Source organism: Eleutherodactylus coqui, chromosome 6 (genome assembly GCF_035609145.1).
Source record: "Eleutherodactylus coqui strain aEleCoq1 chromosome 6, aEleCoq1.hap1, whole genome shotgun sequence".
Taxonomy (NCBI): Eukaryota; Metazoa; Chordata; class Amphibia; order Anura; family Eleutherodactylidae; genus Eleutherodactylus; species Eleutherodactylus coqui.
This window is the reverse complement of record NC_089842.1, coordinates 91,096,724-91,119,321: the sequence shown is the minus strand read 5'-3', so window position 1 is coordinate 91,119,321 and position 22,598 is coordinate 91,096,724. Positions and strand designations below refer to the sequence as shown.

The 22,598-nt window shown below is 43.6% G+C and overlaps 1 protein-coding gene across 1 annotated transcript in view; it reads right to left on the bottom strand.

The window, feature by feature from the left end:
• Positions 1 to 20,284, bottom strand: part of LOC136633646 (carcinoembryonic antigen-related cell adhesion molecule 3-like) — a 41,681-nt gene extending 21,397 nt beyond the window's left edge. The window contains exons 1-2 of the mRNA XM_066609404.1: positions 20,232 to 20,284; positions 13,673 to 14,029 (exon numbers count right to left, since the gene is read on the bottom strand). Of these exons, the coding sequence (XP_066465501.1) occupies positions 13,673 to 14,029; positions 20,232 to 20,253 (379 nt within the window). The 5' untranslated portion in view covers positions 20,254 to 20,284. The remainder of the gene's footprint in view (positions 1 to 13,672; positions 14,030 to 20,231) is intronic.
• Positions 20,285 to 22,598: the final 2,314 nt, after the last annotated feature.

The window sequence follows — 22,598 nt, the reverse complement described above, 5'->3', positions numbered from 1 at the left end:
ACCAATACAGATTGACAGAAATATAGTTTTGAGGTTTAGAAGATACCACAAGTCCCAAATATTTGAAGTCCTTCACTATTCGTAATTGCGTATATTCCAATGAAAACTCCACCGGCAAGAAAGAAACTGGACTGATCCTCATGCATTAAATGAATGATTACTAAAAGTAATTTATTGGCAAGTACCTTCGCCAAGATTTTGACAGCAGTGGATCAACAGAGATATTGGATGATAGGAGTTAGGAAGGGATAAATTCTTTTCTGGTTTAGAAATTAAATCAATTATAGCATCTCTCATTGATACTGCCAGTCAACCTTCATGCAATGATTCATCAAACACCATCAAAAAAAATTGTGGCAGTATCCTGGTGGCACTTACAAAAATTAATTTGGAATACCATCCAGCCCAGGTGACTTTTCATTAGGAAGTTCTGCTACTGCACCCCTTAACTCATTTAAAGGAGCCTCTAATATTGCTCTCTGACCATGAGACAAAATTGTCAATTGTACTTAAGCAAAATATTCATAAAGATCTTCATAATCACCACTTAACTTAGAAGCACAGAGGGTTTTAAAATCTACATATATAAAGATGAAAGTCCTCACTGACTATCTAACTGACTGACTGACTCGCAAAAGTATTGGCACCCTTATGTAATGTAATATCCCAGTGTCATATAAACATGAAATTTGGCACGACCATTTTTTAGTTCCTAAATAGGAAAAGTAGAGGGTTTACAACTTGATTTTTCAATGCTAAGTGCAAAAGTATTGGAACTCCTATGTAATGTAACTTCCTGATGTTGCACAAACATGAAAATTGAGCATTCTTTAGATTGCAAATAAGAAAAGTAAAGGGGTCACAACTCGAAAATTCACTGCTAAGTGAAAAAGGATTAGCACACCTGTGTAATGTACCTAATCTAATTCTCTAACTTCCCGGTGTCATGCAAACATGAAATTTGGCACAACCCTTCTTTAGGTCCTAAATGGGAAAAGTAAAGGGGGTCACAACTCGATTATTCAATGCTAAGTGCAAAAGTAAGTGCACCCCTAAGTAATGTAACTTCTCGGTGTCGTACAAACATGAAATTTGGCTTGGGCATTCTTTAGATCCTAAATGAGAGTGGGAGGGGGTGGTACGTTCTGCAGAGGGACATCTGTACATGCAGCCTGAGGATAATTTGATGCTCCTCTATGTGTATACATATTTTATTTCTCGGTTACTCTAAAGTAACCCTGACTTCATAAAATTTTCCATGCAAACAACACATAAACACCTGTATCAAATGAACTCAGGAGAGGCTGGGTATATCAGCTAGTGGAGAATAAAATGTCTCCAAAATTTCATCCTCCTTTATAATCAGAGAATTATCAGGCTATTAATTACAGAAGCCCCCAACTTCCTCAAAGATCTTCTGCTTCATAAAAAGTTGCTCATTATTTAAACTACATAAACAGCAAAAGGATTTGCAGGGAGAGCGCTGGCCCTTTAAAAAACAATGCAGGAGAAATCATTGATGATGATGAAGGGAAAGCAAATCTACTAAACAGCTTCTTCTCAAGTGTGTTCACCAAAGAAAAGGAAATGCCACACGAGATGCAGGGGAATAAAACGAACCCCTCACAAAATATCTCATACCTAACGCAGGAGGAGGTGCGGAAGCGTCTAAAGAAAACTAAAATTGATAAATCACCGGGCCCAGATGGATTACACCCAAGGATACTAAAGGAACTAAGTGACGAGATAGCTAGGCCGCTATACCTAATATTTCTAGACACTATCAAGACCGGAGTAGTACCATTGGACTGGCGCATTGCCAACGTGGTTCCAATTTACAAAAAAGGGAGCAAAAGGGAGCCTGGTAACTACAGGCCAGTAAGTCTCACTTCAGTAACGGGAAAAATTTTCGAGGGGATTATGAGAGACGCCATCGATGAGTACCTCAAGGAGATTAAGGGAATAACTCCTCACCAGCATGGATTCATGAAGGGTCGCTCATGTCAGACAAATCTGATCAGTTTCTACGATGAAGTAAGCTCTAAGCTGGACCAGGGAGAATCTATTGATCTTGTATATCTGGACTTCTCTAAAGCCTTTGACACCGTGCCACATAATAGGCTAAGATACAAAATGAGGCAGCTCGGACTGGGCGAAAACGTGTGTAAGTGGGTAAAAAATTGGCTCAACGATAGAAAGCAGAGGGTGGTAATAAATGGTTCGTACTCTGATTGGACCACAGTCGCTAGCGGGGTGCCACAGGGTTCAGTATTAGGCCCCACTCTGTTCAACATATTTATTAATGACCTGATAGAGGGGCTGTACAGCAAAATATCAATATTTGCAGATGACACAAAATTATACAATATAATTAATGCAACGGAGGACAATGTGCGGCTACAAACGGACCTGGATAAGCTGGGGGCTTGGGCAGGAAAATGGCAAATGAAGTTCAATGTTGAAAAATGTAAGGTTATGCACATGGGCAGGAGGAACGGATGTCACAAATATTCACTTAATGGGGTACCGCTGGGGAAAAGTGATATGGAAAAGGATCTAGGGGTATTAGTGGATAATAGACTAAACTGGAGTAACCAATGCCAGTCAGCTGCTGCAAAGGCAAATAAAGTCTTGGGGTGCATTAAAAGAGGTATAGGGGCGAAGGACGAGAACATCATCCTTCCACTATATAAGGCACTTGTCAGGCCTCACATGGAATACTGCGTACAATTCTGGACACCGGTGCTCAGGAAAGATGTCACAGTGCTTGAAGGGGTTCAAAGAAGGGCAACTAAACTAATACATGGAATGACGGGACTGGAATACCCAGAGAGGCTATCCAAATTGGGACTATTTACTCTAGAAAAAAGAAGGTTAAGAGGCGACCAAATAACCATGTATAAGTACATGAGGGGACAACACATGGATCTCTCCCGTGATCTGTTTACACCCAGGACCACAAAGGTAACAAGAGGACATCCGCTACGATTAGAGGAAAGTAGGTTTCATCACCAACATAGAAAGGGGTTCTTTACTGTAAGAGCAGTTAGACTGTGGAACTCTCTACCGGAGGAAGTGGTGATGGCAAAATCCATAGAGGAGTTTAAAGGGGGGCTTGATGTCTTTCTGGAGAAGAAGTATATTACAGGATATACATATTAGGTTAAGGGTCAATCCTGGTATATAGGCAGGTAGGAACTATTAGGGGTTGATCCAGGGAACAGTCTGATTGCCATTAGGGAGTCGGGAAGGAATTTTTCCCCCAAAAGGGCTAATTGGCTTCTGGCCTTGGGGTTTTTTGCCTTCCTCTGGATCAACACAGTAGGATAGACAGGCTGGACTAGATGGACAATGTCTTCATTCGGCCTTACATACTATGTTACTATATTTACAACACCTCTCAGATGATCTGCAAACCAAGACTTGTGCCTCTTTCCAATTAATTTTTTTTTTTAATTCTTTATTTTTAATTTTTCAGAATAAACAAAACCGTTTCCACATAGTCAGAACACAGCACAAAGAGCACATTTTCATAATTTCGATGAGATCTGACAACTAGCGTGTGCTTTATTCGGGTAATTGCTTAATCCACTTGGAGGTTAATCAGAACTGCGTTACTTATCTAACCATACTATCCCATTTATTTGGGAGTGGTCCACTAGCTCACTGTGTATAACGGGATTGAGGCCTAGTGAACTAATAAAGCGCTTAGGTTCTTATATTCCTCTGAGTTCTGGTATTCAATCCAACGATACTATGTTTTTGAGAACTTGTCCTGTGTGTGTTTGACAGAGGCTGTAAGGTCCTCCATCTCCATAATCTCATGAACCTTGCGAAACCACATTGAGATAGTGTGGGGTGATGACAGTCACCACAGTTTCGGGACACATGTTCGTGCTGCGTTAACCAGATGTCTCATCACAGAACGCGTATAGGAGTACTGAGGGATCTCGCTGAGATGTAGTAGAAAGAATGCAGGTGAATTTGGGAGTGTGTACTCCGTGAATTTGGAGGAGATATGCCATACCTCAGACCAGAAACCTGCTAGCACCGAACATTCCCAGAATGTATGCAAAAAGGTTCCTTGACAGATTCCACATCTCCAGCAGAGGGGGGAAACTGCGGGTATAATTTTATGAAGTCGGGAGGGCATCCTGTACCACCGCGAGAGAATCTTGAAACCCGTTTCCTGGGTCTTGCTTGACATGGAGGATTAATGTGTAAAGGTATAGATTCTGTTAGTTGTTCTTGTGTAAACGATAATGCCAGATCCCTTTGCCAGGCAAGAACATATGATGGTGGTGGAGTCTCTGTTTCCATAGTTAGTATCTTATAAACATGTGAGAGGGTATGACGTGAGGGGCCCGACCAACAGCAGAATTGCTCAAAAGGAGTTTTTGCTTTAGAGAATCCCAGGGTGGGGGGTAGAGATAAAAGAAAATGTCTAATTTAAAAGATTTGCCAGTATGTCAGTGGCATAGGTTCTGTGATAATTGCTAATGCGTCTGCTGATAACCATTGTCCCTCTGATATAAAGTGGAACGCTCTGGATCTCCCGTTCCGTATCCAATGGTGGAGCCCCCCTCTCTCTAAACCAGACTGGAAATCTGGGTTCCCCAGAATGGGAAATAGTGGGGAGGGGCGTGAAAAATTAGGAAAAATTCGGGAGAGGACCTTAAGAGTGGGGCCCACTGTGGGGTGTGAGCTGGCTTTTAGAGGGATATTCCCCTGTATCCAGGGTAAAACGGTCAGGGGTACCTGGCAGAATATCTGTTCCAGTGACACCCACTGCTTGAGCTTTGTGTGCCTGTGACAGTCAACCACCCGAAGTCAATGAGAGGCTTGGTGATAGGCCACCATGTCTGGTAGGCCTAGACCCCCCCTCTCTCTTTGGGTCTCATCAAGGAGCAGCGAGCTATGCGGGAAGGTTTGTCTGTCCAAACAAATCTTGAGAGTGATGAATGTAAGTGTCGGAAAAATAACCTGGGGATGTGAATAGGTAATGCTTGGAGAATGTAAAGTATTCTGGGCAGGATATTCATCTTAACTATTGAGCATCTACCGAACAAGGAAAAAAGGCTTTTATTCCATAGCGACAGATCTTTTTGATGTTATTTGATAGGCTTGGGTAGTTGGCTGCGTAGAGGTTGGAGGTATCTGTGGTAAGATAGACACCCAAATATTTGATGTTGTCACTGGCCCAACGAAAGGAGAAAGATTCTTTTAATTCAGAGAATAAAGAGTTAGATACCGATATGTTAAGTGCAGCAGATTTTTGGTAGTTAATCTTGAAGTTTGATAGCGCGCCATATATGTGAAAATCGTTTAGGAGTAAAGATGAGCGAACACCAAAATGTTCGGGTTCGCGTTATTCGAAACGAACTTCCCGCGATGTTCGGGTGTTCGTTTCGCATAACGAACCCCATTGAAGTCAATGGGCGACCGGAACATTTTTGTATTTCGCCGATGCTCGCTAAGGTTTTCATGTGTGAAAATCTTGGCAATTCAAGAAAATGATGGGAACGACACAGCAAGTTCTCCTCTGCCACAGCTGTAACAGCTGTGGCAGAGAAGAACGATGTTAGCCCATTGAATTCAATGGAGCCGTCAATACAGCCGACTCCACTGAATGCAATGGGCTGCCGGCGATCGCGGGATGAATTGTCGGAAAGGGGTTAACTATATAAGCCCTTTCCTGCAATTCATCCAGAAATGTGTAAAAATAAAAAATATATATATACTCACCTGGTGCCGACAGACGGAGTTCAGCGCGGCAGGCTGCAGTTCTCCTGAACTGCTCTGAACAGCTGTTAGTAGTATTCAGCAGCCGGGGATTTAAAATCCCCGCCTGCTGAATAAGATGCCTCTGAATGGTCACAGCCTGACCAATCAGAGGCCAGCCCTCACTCACACCCATTCATGAATTCATGAATGGGTGAGTGAGGGCTGCCTCTGATTGGCTCAGGGGCAGGAGAGCTGCCCCTGAGCCAATCAGAGGCAGCCCTCACTCACCCATTCATGAATTCATGAATGGGTGTGAGTGAGGGCTGGCCTCTGATTGGTCAGGCTGTGACCATTCAGAGGCATCTTATTCAGCAGGCGGGGATTTTAAATCCCCGGCTGCTGAATACTACTAACAGCTGTTCAGAGCAGTTCAGGAGAACTGCAGCCTGCCGCGCTGAACTCCGTCTGTCGGCACCAGGTGAGTATATATATATTTTTTATTTTTACACATTTCTGGATGAATTGCAGGAAAGGGCTTATATATTTAACCCCTTTCCGACAATTCATCCCGCGATCGCCGGCAGCCCATTGCATTCAGTGGAGTCGGCTGTATTGCCGGTTCCATTGAATTCAATGGGCAAACATCGTTCTTCTCTGCCACAGCTGTTACAGCTGTGGCAGAGAAGAAGGATTTGTCTTCTATATGTTCTCAATGGGGTTGGCGCAGCTGCCGCCGGCCCCATTGAGCGCATATAGACGAACATCCGAACATCGTGTGGTGTTCGTTACGAATAACGAACATCCCGAACACCCTAATATTCGCCCGAGCATCAAGCTCGGACGAGTACGTTCGCTCATCTCTATTTAGGAGGTTTGGGAGGGAGATAAGGGGGGGTTGAGAGGAAGAACAGTAGGTCGTCCGCGTATGCGGCTACCTTGTGCGTGAAGCCCCCTTTCTGAACGCCCCCAATGTTGGTATGGGCCCTAATATAAGCGAAGAGTGGCTCCAGGCACAAGACTAAAAGAAGAGGAGAGAGAGGGCAACCTTGTCACGTGCATTTGAGATTAGAAAGGGCGTGGAAAATTGACCGTTTGCTTTGACTGCAGCTGAGGGGAAGGAGTATAAACTAGAGATCCAGCACATCATGTTCTGGCTTAGACCCAAGTACCCTAGGGTTTCTTGCAAAAAGTCTTAGGGAGAGTTCCCGGCACTGCTTCTCTGGGCCCTGACTCCGGTGGCGGATTCTTTACCTGTTGGTTGGTTGGAGTCTGGGGGTAGGATCCAATCTGGGACAGGGATAGCAGGAATCTCCAGGAAGTGGAATGCACCCTCTAAATCAGCAGGCGACTTCACTGTGTAGATGCGGCTGCGTCTCCGGATGATAATGTGGAAAGGGTGCCCCCATCTATATGAGGCATCTGTACTACGAATAGCTTCCAACAGAGGTTTAACGACCTTCCGCAAAAATAAAGTCAACCTGGGCCTTGCTCCCATGCGCAGCATAGGATGTCTTCCTTTTGTCTGTAAAAGTGGACCCGGCAGATAACGTCCCTTGAATAGTTAGAATTACGCCTCCTAGGTCCCGCCAGACAGTGGACTCTATCCAACTCTATCAATCTATCTTCTGGTCTGTTCAGAAGCTTATTAAAGATGGAGATCACATAATTATGGAGGGCGTCTGGAGGGATTTCTTCTGGCACACCCCTGAGCTTTAAGTTGTTATGGTGCCCTCTGTTTTCTACATCATCAAGGTGCAGAGCGAGATCTCTCATCTGGGTCCTGTGATTGTCAAGGGATTGGGCTAGTAGCTGTAAGTCCGTTGAGGTGGCGATAGAGGTTTCCTCCAGAGTCACGACACATGCTGTTAGAGATTGGACTGATTGATTTAAGTCTTAAGTCTTGAATAGCTGTAGCGTGTTTCTCTTCAATACGCCGTATCTGGTGTTCCAAGTCTGTTTTAGTTGGTAGAGCACTGACCATCCTCCATAGCTCTTGCAAAGTACGGGTTAATCCTGTGGGGATAGGAGCGGAGTTGCCGTCCACGCTTTGGTGATCTGGTTTTGAGGACGGGGATGTACTAGGTGAAGATGGAATGTTCTCTGTAGTCTGTGCGAGATTTCTGGGTAAGGTACGGGCCTCCCTCTCGTTGGCAAGTGTGTACGGTGATGGTGTAGGTACTGAGGTGACTTGGAGCCTGCTCTCTTCTGTAATCTCCAGAAAGGGAGTCTCATGTCTGGGGCTCCCCTGTATGGAAAGAGTTGTTGCTGGGGCCAAAGTTGCCACAGTTTTTGGTGTTCTGTGGACCTCCTTATGTAATGCTGCGGTATTTATGGGGCTCCATTGTGATGATGAGTGCATTTGTTTCTCGGCCGCCGCGCTGGACGAAGGACATAATGAATGATTTTCCTTGCCCCCAGGCTGAGGAGGCAAGGTGCTGCACATGGAGTAGGGGCTCTTCAGTTTTAGGGGAGAGGTTGCTGAGACCTGTAGTGCCACCTCTTCTGGTGCCCACTGATCCACCCTGTGCAGTGAAGGGGAAGTGTTACTGCTCTGCTGAGGTAGTAGTACTGCTTGCTGTGTTCCCCTCTGAGGGGTGAGCATTTGGTCACTGGGAGCCATTATAGGAGGACAGGACTGCCTGTCAGTGTCTCTGTGCTCTGGCTGACTCAGGTGCTGGGACCCCGCTCTGTGTGTCTCCCTCTGCCGTGCTTTATATCCCCTCAGTGCCTCCAGTGTGCTGCTGGTCTGTCCTGACTGTGCGGGAGTGTCATTCAGCTCTTGGGCAGGGGAAGGCGCCGGGCTCTGCAGCGGTTCATCAGCAGGCTTCTTGGGGGAATCCCCTTCACCAGCGATGAGTCTTGGTCTCTTCTCCTAGTGGTAAGCGGCACTCTGTTCTCCCCGATGCGAGCGCTGAGCAGGAGACTGCAGTGCTCACTCTGCAGATGTTTCCACGTGTTCCTCCGGCGCCACGACAGGTGTAAAGTGGGGAGAAGAAGCTGCTGTGCTGCAAAGGTAACGGCTCAGTGGAGCGCCGGCGGTCTGCGGAGTGCTCCCTTTATTTCTGCCCCCTTTTGCTATACCTCCTTGGGTCGTAATTTTAGATTTTTCCTGGGTGTCCAGCCTGTTTTAGAGGTCTGTGGGCCCGGAGCTCCTTGTTCCCGCTTCCTCACACGGCCATGCCGAAGCCACGCCCCCCCTTTCCAATTAATTTGTGCCTGATCAGTGGGAGAATATATATACGCTTGCTCTACATCTAAAGCTTATCACTGAAGGGCCCTAATGACACCCGGAGATTTAGACTTATGTAGGCTAATCTTCTGAATATAATGACCACATAGTGATTGTTCTCAGTAAGAGAAACCAAGTAGTCTTATAGATATGATACTTTTTAATAATTAACAAAAAGACATTATGTTACAGTGAGCTTTTGAAAGCTTGCTATAACATCACATATTTTTGTTAGCCAATAAAAGGTATCATATCTACAAAATTACTTTGGTTTCTCTTGCTGAGAACAATCACATTGTGTTCTACTGGCCAACACGGTACCAAACCTTTTTTTAATGACCACATATAAATGCCTTCATAGCATTCCACAATCCAGACACTGGATATCATATGGAGTTAAAATATATATATATATATATATATATAATATATATATTATATTTACTATTAATCTGAAAAATTCCAATAGAGCCTCCTCGGTTCTAGCATTACCATCAAGCAGGTTTAACCAAAAGAGATTTAACCTCCAAACTTTACCCAAACCAAATCCCCACCATTCACAATGAATGACAAATAGAATGGAGAGTGATCAAACAGTTTTTGGTAGATATTCCATTCTATGAAGATAAATAAGCATAGATGGAGAATCTATCAGAATATCTGGAAAGTGTAATATGTGAACTGGAATAACAAGAGTATTGTTAAACTTCTGGATTACTCAACCTCTACAAATCACATAAACCTAATTCCAATAATAAATGTGCGAAGTTTGGGAAGTAGAAGCCATTATATGGCCTTTATTAAATCTATCCAAACAGGGAGCTAAAAATTTATAAAACTGTGCACAATTAACATAGGAACAGCAGGAGATATAGCCACAAACTACAACACCTTCTTAATACATTCATTGGAATATGAAGTAGGGATATATATTGTCACCAAAAAATATTTCTTCTGTGCAATGATACATTTAAGACAAACAAATCTCCTCATAAACCTACACCTATCTATCAAATAATCTAATTTCAGGCTGTCAAATACTTCACTAATAATCCACTAATAAAAAGGACTACTTATTATTGCTATATAAATATTGTTCATGTCTATCAATCCAGCAGGCAGCATCCAAAGAATTAAGAAAAAGTCCCCACTGCATCACAACTCTCAGCCGTGTTGGATACAAAACAACATAAAGCAGCTGTGAAACTTGTAACCTTCCCTTAACCCCTTAATGACATGGCCTATTTTGGCGTTGAGGACCAAGCGATTTTTTGGTATTTTTCCATCTCCATTTTTCAAAAGCCATAACTTTTTTATTTTTCCGTGGACGCGGCCGTGTAAGGGCTTGTTTTTTGCGTGGCGATCTGTAGTTTTTATCGGTGCCACTTTTGGGTATATAGACAATATCGTAAATTTTTTATTTTTTTTTTTTAATGATAACAGGGAGAGAAAACACATCAATTCTGCCATAGATTTTTTTTTTTTTTTTACAGCGTTAATCATGCAGCATAAATGACACACTAAAATTTTTCTGCGGGTCGGTACGGTAACAACGATACCAAAATTGTTATATTTTTTTTAGGTTTTTACACTTTTTTGCAATAAAACCCCCTTTTTTTGGAAATCTTTTTTTTTTCTCTATAGCTGCATTCAAAGTCCTGTAACTTTTTTATTTTTCTATGTACGGAGCTCTATGAGGGCTTATTTTTTGCGAGACGAGCTGTAGTTTTTATTGGTACCATTTTGGGGAATGTACGGCTTTTTTGATCACTTTTATTGCATTTTTTGTGAGGCAAAATGCTAAATATTAGCATTTTGCCTCTGTTTTTTAGCGTTTTTTTTTACGCTTTTTGTCGTACAAAATAAAAAGCGTGTTCAACTTTTTGTACACGTCGTTACGGACGCGTCAATACCCAATATGTGGGGTTTTAGTTTTTTTTCCCTTTTTTTATGCTAATATTAGAAAAAACATAAAAAAGGGGTTTTTTACATTTTTTTTTTTACATTTTTATTTTTTTTACACTTTTCTTTTCTTTTTTTTAATACTATTTGAGTCCCTCTGAGGGACTTACATCACTGTGCCTATGATCGCTGTCATAAGGCATGGCAGAGCTACTGCTCTGCCATGCCTTATCGCTTGTACAGCGATAATAGGCACAGGCAATACAGGACGCCAGTGTCTGGCGTCCTGTTGCCATGGTGACAGGCCGGGCTCTCGCGATAACATCGCGAGTTCCGGCCGGAGACACACAGGGATCGCGATCCCTCTGTGAACTCTTTCCCTGCCGCGATCTACTTAGATCGCGGCAGGGAAGGGGTTAACAGCGGCGGGCGCATCTCCGATGCCCCCCCGCTGTTGGAGCGGGACGCCGGCTGTGACTGACAGCCGGCTCCCGCTGCGGGATAGCGCGGGATCACATGTGATCCCGTGCTATCTCCAGGACGTACCAGGTACGTCATGTTGCGGGAAGTACCAGGCTGCCATGACGTACCAGGTACGTCCAGGAGCGGGAAGGGGTTAATATCATGAAACTGCATCTGCCTTTTTGTATGTCTACTGAATAATCTGGAAAGACAGTAATATGATCACCATCTATAGTTAATAGAGATGAGCGAACGTACTCGGTAAGGGCGATTTCGCAATCGAGCACCGCAATTTTCGAGTACTTCACTACTTGGGTGAAAAGTACTCGGGTGCGCTGTGGGGCGGGGGGTTGCAGAGGGGAGTGGGGGGTAGCAGCGGGGAACAGGGGGGAGCCCTCTCTCTCTCCCTCTCCCCCCCACTCCCGCTGCAACCCCCTGCCCCACAGCGCACCCAAGTACTTTTCACCCGAGTAGTGAAGTATTCGAAAATCGCGGTGCTCGATTGCGAAATCGCCCTTACCCAGTACGTTCGCTCATCTCTAACAGTTAACCTTTCATTTCTCTTGCTTTCTTTGAAATAATTTCCTGATCTTTATAATGCAGAAGATTTATTAAGACCATTCTCAGCATGGCACTATGTGGAGGTGGTTTAGCAGGAACTCTATGAGCCCTTCCACAGCAAATATAGCTCATTACGTATCTTTCCAAATAGTTGATTTCAGGATGTGTGTGGCCTAGAGTGTGATGGGAGCAGTGAATCAGGAGAGATATCATCTCTCCAGTGAGCAGTGGAGATATGTCAGGAGAACCCCCACCTGCTATGCTTGTTACCTAGCTTAGTTTGGATGAATTAGAAATCAGAGGCAAAATTGTTGGCAGGAGTGTCAACAACAACCTTCGATACGCGGATAACTCTACCCTGCTTGTGGAAAGTGAAAGGGGCCTGGAATACCTTATCCAACAAATGCAAAAGGAAATTGAACGCATGGGACTGTATCTCAACAGCAAGAAAACGACAGTCATGACCGCAGTAGGCAACGGTACGGTGAACATAAAAATTAACAAAAAAGAAGTCGAGTCTGTTCAAGATTTCATCTTCCATGGATCCAAAATCGATTGCAACGGGCAATCTGGACCTGAGACCAATAGATAGATTACACTTGGTAGGATTGCAATGCAAGGAATGGAAAAGATCTGGAAAAGCAAGGACATTAGCATTGCAACAAAAACCAGACTGGTTAATGCAATTGTCTTTCCCATAACAACATCCAAAAAATATCACTAGAGGGCAAAATCACCAAACAGCAGCTCTCTTTTTTTGGACATGTGATGCGCGTGAACTTACTGGAAACAGTATTGATACTTAGCAAGGTCAGTGAAAAGAAAAGATCAGGACGACAAAGAACAAGATGGCTAGATACAATCAAGGCCACCATGAACATGTCAATCATGGAACTGAAAAAAGCAGTGAGAGACAAGAATGCGTGGAGAACATTGATCCATAGGGTGACCGAGGGTCAGATGCAACTGAGCGGATCATCATCATGGGGACACAGATTGGTTTGGGATCGGCAAAAGCGTCTGATGGGGCTGCATCCTCTCACCCTTCTTGCTTAACCTATATGTGAAAGAATCTAGAGAAATTGGAAATCGGGGTGAAAATAGGTGGAAGAAACATCAACAATTGCCGTTATGCAGATGACACAACTCTGCTTGCAGAAACAGAAGCAGATCTGAAGTAAAAAGCGCTGTGGAAAAAAACGCTTGCTGATTTTCTGAGCTGAAAAAGCTCCCAAAATACGCAACAAAATACGAAATACAAAAATAAGCTTTAAAGCAGTTTTACCGCAGAAGCGGTTCTTCTACGGCAAAACCACAGCAAAACCGTGGCAAATCCGCCCCATGTGAACCCAGCCTTAAGGTTGACAAGGGTTGTGAATGACTAAACAGCTAAAAATAATAATAATAATAATAATTATCAATAGTGGTTGTACTAATTATTGTTCATGTATGTGTTGGCAATAACATGTACAAGTACCGGTTGTTATACTGACATGCCATATATCAGCACCAGGGAGTATATAAGTCACTGATAATGACAATGTGTCACTGTGCGTCTTTTACTGATCCCATGCTGCTATATTATTATTCTGTAAAGGATAAAATGTTCTAATGATAAATACTCAATGGAGCCTCATGTATCCACTATTAGCCAATCAGAGGCCATATCTCTGGAGCTCATTAGGAAATGGAAGCTGAAGTCTGATTGGCTGTGAACTGCAATTAGGACAGCGTTTCTACGAGACAGTTTTCATACATGATGCTCAGAACGGAGGAAAGAGAAATAGTACTCACCATAGACGGTCAGGGTGACATATATGTTCTGTGCTGCGCTCACTGTCTGCGTCTTCACTATATAGTATCCCCCATCTGTGATCTGAAGATCTTTGATCTGTAATGATCCGTTAGTGAAAGCTGTGATCCTAGAATCATATGGCGATCTAGTAACTGTAGAGTCACTACTACCAGGAAAATATCCAAGGACCAGATACTTAGCATTGGTATTTGGTCCTTTATACCAGGTGAAATTCAGTCTTTGCTCAGTAATCCCAGTAACTCTCAGGGTGACGGCTCCATCAATAACTGGATGCTGAGGGATTAGCTGGATGCTCCTCTGTCCACTGGTCACATCCACTGCCAGGCCAAGGAGAACTAAAGAGAAAAGATCATCAGTTTCGTACTACTTTTATATTGACTTCCAATAAGACACTCACTGATGTTACATCTGTATGAAGGATTCGCCTACTTCACCCTCCGCTTGTTCTGGCAGAATTTATTGTTAATAAAACCATTCCTCTGGATTGTGTCCCTTTTAGGCCTATTTTTGGTCTTGATGGAATTTTGAGAAGCCTGACATTTTAATTTTTCCATTAGTGTATCCATGTGAGGGCTTGTAATTATGGAATGAGTTGTATGTTTTAATTAAATCATTTTGGCATACAAATGAAGTGCTGAGCTTTTAACGATCTTGACAGGGATAAATGAGAAAAAAAAAAATCAGCAACGGTTAACCTGAGATTTGTTTTCACAGAGCTCACCATGCGGTATAAGGGTGGCCTCATATGGTCTTATTCGAATGCGTCTTGATGCACAAACAAATTGCGTGCACAATATGTAGAGAGTAGAACCTATTGATGTTAGTGAGTTCTTTCACAGCAATGTTTTTTGTGCAAATTTCGGTTGCACATAAAAAATAGTACCTGCTCTATTTTCCTATGTATTTACGCACCGAGCGGCCCCAAAGAAGTCTATAAGAGGTACGCAAATGTATGCAATATGCTGTGCAAAACCACAAGGTAAAGAACACATTTTGACCTCTTTAGGCTAAATAGCTTTTTAAATCAGGGCATTTGCGCGCATATAAACATGTCCTGCGTGTGCAAAAACGTACAATACTATGCGCCAACAGATGCGCAAATCAACCTAGCTCACTGCACAAATACTTTATGCTGAGGCAAGCATATTAGTGCATATTCTTGTTTGAAGCCGCCCTAAGCAACATGATAACTTGTGGGGGTCAGAACAATTGAAACAATATCAAATACACAGTGGAAATTTTTTTTAAAGGCTTTATGCCAGGTTTTTGATGTAGAAAAATCACACATTTTGGCACACACCATGTTGTGCTCTAAAATGTGTGACTTTTTGCAATTTTTACGGCGGCTCAACACATTTTAAAGAAGTGTCCTGGCCTTAGCATCATGGGGCATGACCATTAGATTTACTATAGTTTACACCAGAAACTGGCATAAACTATGGCTGAAATCTACGCCAGCTGGCAAAGCTTCTATATTTGTGCCTCAAAATGTCCCACCTATGGAACGCCAAAGTAAGTAGATCTACCAAATAATTTTCTTTTAGTTTTACTATTTTTGCACAATCTAAGCTGTTCTTTTTTTTATTGAAAACATTATTTTTATGTCACCACATTCTGAGAGGTATAACATTATTTTTGAACCCAAGGTAGCTTGTTTTTTTGTGAGACGAATTGTAGTTTTCATTGGCACCTTGGGGTACACAGAGCTTAACCCTTTCCAATCCAATTTCTATCCTGGTTTTTCTAGGGGACTTACTCTTTTTCTGCTGTTATACAACGACGCTACATGTTGGCTAAAGCCAGTGCTGCATGAGGTGACAACTCTCTTCCACCGGCTTAAAAATGCATTATACAACCCGTGTTGACACTCTGCGGTGCCTTTTTCAAGGTCTGGTTAGTGGCAGTCTTACAGTTGAGACTGACACTAATCCAGAGAACGCAGGCTCTGAATGGAAGCCCCTTCTTGTCATTGTGGGCTCACTGTAAACACCTGCAGGGTGGCAGAATGATTGTTGAAGTGACTGACCATGTGTAACCTCTGCTCCATTCATTTCAATGGAGCCGACAGAATAGCCAAGTCTTATTGAAAATTGATGGAATGGCAGATCGCATGCAGGAATGCAGTTCCAGTCAATCTCCTCCTCACTGCAAGGGGTGCAGTAAGCTGTTTACTCCAGCCTCGGGTTCAACACTTTCACATCCTTCCTTAAATGCTGCTACCCATCCCGCCACACCCCAGTATGATAGTGCCTGTTTGCCACATGCTTCTCGAAGGCCTTGGTGACACAAAATTATCATAAAACAAATCTGCTAATGTTGAGAAAACATAATATTATAGGGTAGCATTTGGTGACAAGTTTAAACAGTGGGCGTTGACTGAAAACGCAGCCAAGGAAGCTGAAAAAAAGATCAATACTCACCTAGCTGGTGCTGTCCGCTTCCCTGTCGCTGCTGCACTTGTCATCACCAACAGAGAATCTTTTGCTAGTAACGGGGTTTGAAGACCCTGTCTCCAGCAAGAGATTGCTCTAATTGGCTGAGCCCGCGGGTTAAGCCAATCACAGCCAGCGCTGGATGCACCAATCACAGCCATTCACTGAATGGCTGTGATTGGTTTATCAAGTGCTGGTTCTGATTGGGTGAGCCAGTGCTCAAGAAACCAATCAGAGCAATCCCTTGCTGGAGGCGGGGTCTTCAAATCCTGTCACTAGAAAAAGATGCTCTGTTGGCGATGACAAGTGCCCAGAAAGCCTGCTCAGAGCTCCAGAGAGCAGCGCCAGGGACCCGGACGGCGCCAGCAAGATGAGTCCTGATTTTTTTTTTGGTAGTGTAGCTAGCGCTTGCATTTGGAGCTGTTAAAAACGTGGTACAAAGTTGTGTTGAAACTGCTGCCAAGTCATTTCAATGGGCAATGCACAGCTGAAAATGCTCAAAGATACAACATGCTTCACTGTCAAAGTGCAGCGTTGAAGAAGCTGAGTTTTGACACTTGTATGAGCAGCCCCAATGAAATGAATGGGAGCATTGTACAGCGTTTAGCACAGTGCTAAAAAGCAGCACTAAATGCTGTACTAAAACGCCTGTGTAAGGGAAGCATAAGTCAGAACTCAGCTGGAATACTGTATCCAGTTCTGGGCACCCCAAGTTAAATAAGACATAGACAAACTGGAGCAAATCAGAATAGAGCTACCAGGATGGTGAGCGGTCTGCAAATCATGTCCCATACGGAATGGCTAAAGGATTTGCAGCATGCAGGGGTCAGACCTTTGGCCGGAAAAGACTGTGGGGAACAATAAGGTGAGTCACGATGGCTCTATTGCCTCCTCCCGGTGAATCCAAAACGCAGCCTGACCCAGCTACGTGCAGGGGGTAAAATTAGCAACCATACTATGAGTTTTCAGTATTTCTGTTCACATGATGCCAGTGCCCCTGCTCAGTGATAATTCACAGGAGCCAAATAAAAGAGTCCACAGTCAAAGTATAGTTTTAAACTGGAGGCATGCTGTTTTCTTTAAGTCACATCTTTGATTTTCCAAAATAACATACTGCAACACTCTCTCCCGTAGTACGGACGTCATAAGTCTCAGTTATCTGATGGAAGAACTCTTAGGGGAGCACTCCTGACACGGAGGGAAAACACATATGGTCCTTGCAGCACTTTCTACATCCCTTCTCTCACTGTTCTGGCGGCATTTAGCGGTGCAGTTGCTTATGCTCGACTCGTCCTCCGACCTGAAGTAGCGGAATCAGTCTCTCTCACATAAGCATAGTAGTTGTGCAGAATAAACAATGTTTTTTTTTTGCGTGCACATCAGTGTATTTTCTGTACTTTTTGCACCCACAAGGCATGTTCATTTGGTGTATAAATTTGCAGGAAAATAAAGCATGATGGGTTTTTGTTTTTCTTTTGGGGCTGTGGAAGGGGCGGGGGGTTGCGTGACCAAAATGTGCAGGAAAATACTGTATGTGCATGTGAAAGAACACATTAAAATCAATGGGTTCTATTCTCTGCACATTGCATGCTGAATTTTGTGTGCAAAAATGCGATCACAAATATGTCCTTAGGATTCTGACCTAAGGTTGATAGAGGTTGTTGTGGCTCATGAACATAGTTTCTGTAGTGAAGCTGCAGCGACCGAGACACAAGGCCCTCTGATGATGGAGGAAGCAGAGTGCACGATGGGGTGACCGGCTCGTCCCCCCAAAAATACCACAGCTGCGGTGGAGTGGATCCAGAGGCCACACCCTACATGGGTCTCGTGCCTTAAATTGCTGGCAGGGGAGGCAGCATCTCAGCAGCTTGCTGGCAGAAGGTGTTCTGAGCTGAGAGGCCCAGTGGCTCCTGTCTTTTTGTGGACTCCACCTCCTAGAAGTGGCCCTGGGTTGTGCGCCAAAGTCCTTTGGCGGTGGTAGTTCTCCCCCCTACTTTGTGGATAGCCAAGACGGGAACTTCTTGGCAGAAGACTTTCGTGGTGGGAACACCCTGTGGAGAAGGAAGAAGACAGGGCGGCTGGGTGCCATTTTGGGTATCCATATTGGAACTCACGTGGGGCTCTGTAGCAAAGTTCAGCAATTGTACATGGTTCAACAGTATTAGCATGTCATCTCTCACAGCATATTATTTCCTTAATACTGCAACTTGAGAGGAACCTTCCTGTAAGGCAGTTACAGATATGGCGGAAAACTTGACATGGAGACCTTACTTTAGCTCCAAATTCGCCAAAATAAATTTTCTTGACTTTTTCTTTGCGTTATCCTGTTCGTGATGCCAAAAGAAGAGGGGATCCTGCAGCGACCGAGACACGAAGCCCACGCTGAGGAGCTGGTGGGGGTAGAGATGGCACTTTTCAAGGTAGCTCCACCAGACTCCTCCCCAGAGGGACGCATGGAACCTCGGCCAAGGCACTGCTAGGCCTCTTCTGGGCAACAGCGGGTGGTGGTTACCTGAATAAGTGTAGTGGACTGGATGAATTGTCACGCATGATGCCACTGTTCCTTTCACACCAATGATTCTCCGGCGGTAAAATAATGAGAATCCACACACAGATAAACTGGAAAATGTAATCACTGGGAATGGGCAGTGACCGGTGAACTTTACTTCTGCTTTGGCAGGATACAGCTTACTCACTTGTGCAGGTGAAGACAACTTTTAGAAAATGGTCAGAGAGGAATAACTCAGGATGACACCAGGACTACAGTCTAAGTTATCTATAATGCTCCACTCCTGGACACACACACTCCCGAACTCAGAATAACTCCGGAGGGGAACACAACTCTCCAAATCTGGGACTGTCATGGCTTAACATTACATACCATTGAAATGAATGGTATGTAGCATGTTAAATATCTCCTTGTGTACCAATATGACCAGTTACTGGCCTAAATGGTGTACACTGTGAAACCACTGAGGTCAGTGATTGGCTGTAGCGTTAAGATGGGTATATGGGCATTATGTCACTGCAGTTATATAAGCAAAGTCCAGCAATGAGATTCAGAGGCCCAGAACCGGAATCAAGCTAGTGAGCACATGATACCTGCTTTTGTTATTTTAACCTGCCCTCACAAAGATTGTTTAGTATCTTAGATAACCCCATTGAATTATATAAATGAAGAGACAAGGTGCGGACCATTACACATGTATGTTCTGTGAACAAGATACAACACCTGCTAAGCATACAGTACACTTGGTTTAGTATTAGCAAGTGCAATGTCTAATAGATGCCTTATTATTAATAGCCAAGATACATAGTGTCAGAATCTGTACATATGGGGCAGGCTAAGATACTTTCTTCCAGTGTCCGTGATTTTTTTGAGGATGATGGTACTTGAGCAGGTACGTGCTGGTTATGAGATCATATCAATATCTGACCTATAGACATGTGCCACTTACAATCTTTCATCATTCACCATGGTTTTCCAATGTATTCATAAAAAATGTTGGCTGGAAGTGATTATGGGTAAATTGTCTAAAAAGAAGAAATCTTCATGTTGGAAACCCTGGTGTGGGGGTGCAGGTGGCAACGACAGTGCTGAGACTCCACAGGTAAAAGTCCAAACTTTATCTACTACAAAAACAAAAGTTTTCTAACAAAGCACAAAAATAAAAGTCTTCCTACCTGGGAACTAACTAAACATTTAGGTGTCCTCACGGTACATACATTCAGTACAACATACCATCCAGCAACGTAGACTTCCCAAACATCAGGACCAGGTGGCTGGTACAGTCTATACCAGTTGCAGGGATTTTATGCAGTAGTAATGAACCTAGCAGCTTGCAATTCGGAGTAGAAGAATCCTTACACTGGAGAGAAGAGGGAACGACAGATCCAACTATCAACCTATCTGCCATTCCATAAATATCCTGGACCAGAAAAAAGTTACCAGCTCCTGCTGGATTCCCCACCTTATCTAGGTGTGTGGGAAGTACATCTCCTCCAGCACTTTACCAGCCATGGGCTTACAATAACTAATGACTAAACGTGCTAATTATCATAGACCTATACAGTAAATGTAGCACTGTGAGTATCTGAAGCTTACCTGCTATTATAAACTCCCTCATTTCAGATGACAGGTTGCTGTGTGACTCTTCTGTAGATAGATATGTCTCAGAATAAGGAAGTTCCGCATGATAGACAAGCCATAACAATTATGTAAGTTTATTTAACGATGAAGAAATAATGTCTTGTTTTAACCTCGTAAATGGGCTATCAGATAAATGGGTGTTGTGGCTGAAGTGAATGTACAGTATGATCAGAGCATGTCCCATCAGAATTAGCAGTACACAATGACTACAGCACTTACCAGAGCACTGTGGACCCTTTATTTGCAGTTTACAATAGCAACATATACAGTATAGGAGAGTGGCTACACCTAACTACAGCTCCATCCTTTTCACTTGAAAGGATTGAAATACAGTACCAGGCACAAGCATAATTTTTTTAGGGGGAAGCCACAGCCTCCTTGTTCTTCTGCTTGGGGTGGGGACCTGCACTGATCAAACACTGAAGTCCTATGCCAAAGTAAGGTCATCTTTGTAATGCCCCAAAACACCCATTTTAGATGAAGAATGTACATCAAACTGAATCTTTGCCCAGGTAAAGGAAAGTCTAGCTACCTCTGGAGAAGGTAAAAGCTTCAGAGATTGATTTCAATTTAGTAGCAGAGATACAGTGGGGGATTTACCCTCTGCACATTTTTAGTGGTTTTCATTTGAGACTTTTTAGTTTCACACATATTTAATTTGCAATAAATTCATCAAAATGACTCAGTCATGATACATGAAGAATTGGACACAAATAGATGAGCACCAATAGATATAGGTTTGTAAAGACTTAGCCTGATTTGTAATACACAGGATGACTATCAGATGCTGCAGCACCCAACTGTTTGTCCCAGTGATGATTGTTTCTGTGGTTTTCACCTTAGAAAGGGGACTCTGCTGACACCAGAAGGCAGTGATGACTTGACCATCTTATGAGGATCAGCACCAATGGAAGGGAAGATCCGAGAAAGCATATATGGATCAGCTGCTACCAGTAGCATCTTACTGTGAGTGCATTCATCGACTACTCTCACCATCACCATTAATGCATACTGACTCAGCGAAGTAGGCACGTTAAAGGGGTTGTCTCATGAACTCAAGTGGGGTTATATCCTTCTGTATGGCCAAAATTAATGCACTTTGTAATATACATCGTGCATTAATTATGAGCCATACAGAAGTTATTCACTTACCTGCTCCGTTGCTAGCGTCCCCGTTGCCATGGATCCGTCTAAAATCGCCGTCTTCTGGCGATTTTAGACGCGCTTGCGCTGTGCGGTCTTCTGTGCGGTGAATGGGGCCGCTCGTGCCGGAGAGCTGGTCCTCGTAGCTCCGCCCCGTCACGTGTGCCGATTCCAGCCAATCAGGAGGCTGGAATCGGCAATGGACCGCACAGAGCCCACGGTGCACCATGGGAGAAGACCCGCGGTGCATCGTGGGTGAAGATCCCGGCGGCCATCTTAGTAAGGTAAGGAAGAAGTCGCCGCAGCGCGGGGATTCGGGTAAGTACTAAACGTTTTTTTTTTTTTTAACACATGCATTGGGTTTGTCTCGCGCCGAACGGGGGGGCCTATTGAAAAAAACAAAACCCGTTTCGGCGTGAGACAACCCCTTTAAAGGAAGCAAAAGTAGTCTGGGCAGAGGAGTAAAGATTGCCATTAAAATTTGTTATACAAGTACTTAACGAATCTTAATAATGTCCTGGATTTTCTGCAATTAACGAAACAATAACCAATCAGATTCTCACTGGATCATGGGAATCTGAACAATATCCCTCAGTGTAAATGCTGCCAGTGACTGGACAACCAACAATAATCGTTCATCATTCAATTTAGGCAAGCATAAAAAAACTAAACAACAATTGTCCAGTGTAAACAGGCAGTTCTTTCTCTATGTGCTTCTGCTGAACAGCAGGTTTCTGTAATCCTTAAGCTCAATTTAGGACACCTACATTTCTGTTTGACAGGTGTACTGCCCTCATCTATGGACGACTCCCTGTTTACTGTGAATGTAAGCGAGCAGCCAGAGCAATTTGCAGCACACTCTGGCTCCATTCACTGAGCGGAAACGTATGCGCCCAACAATCATCACCTGTGAAAGGGTCTTGGCTCTACATTGGCTCTATATTGGACTGGAGGTAGCTTGCATACTTGTCTCTATCTGAATACCTGGAGTGTTCTTCTGAATTAGTGGGACACCAATCTGCTGCAGAGGAGCTGTCTGATGCCAGCATACTATGACGTTTTGCCAAGATGCTCCTGTTATATGAAGAGACGTGGCCTTATTATCAAATGCTGGTCCTAAACAATTTCTCCATATCCTCATATGTTACTAGACCTATATAGCAGGGAAAGCATTGCACC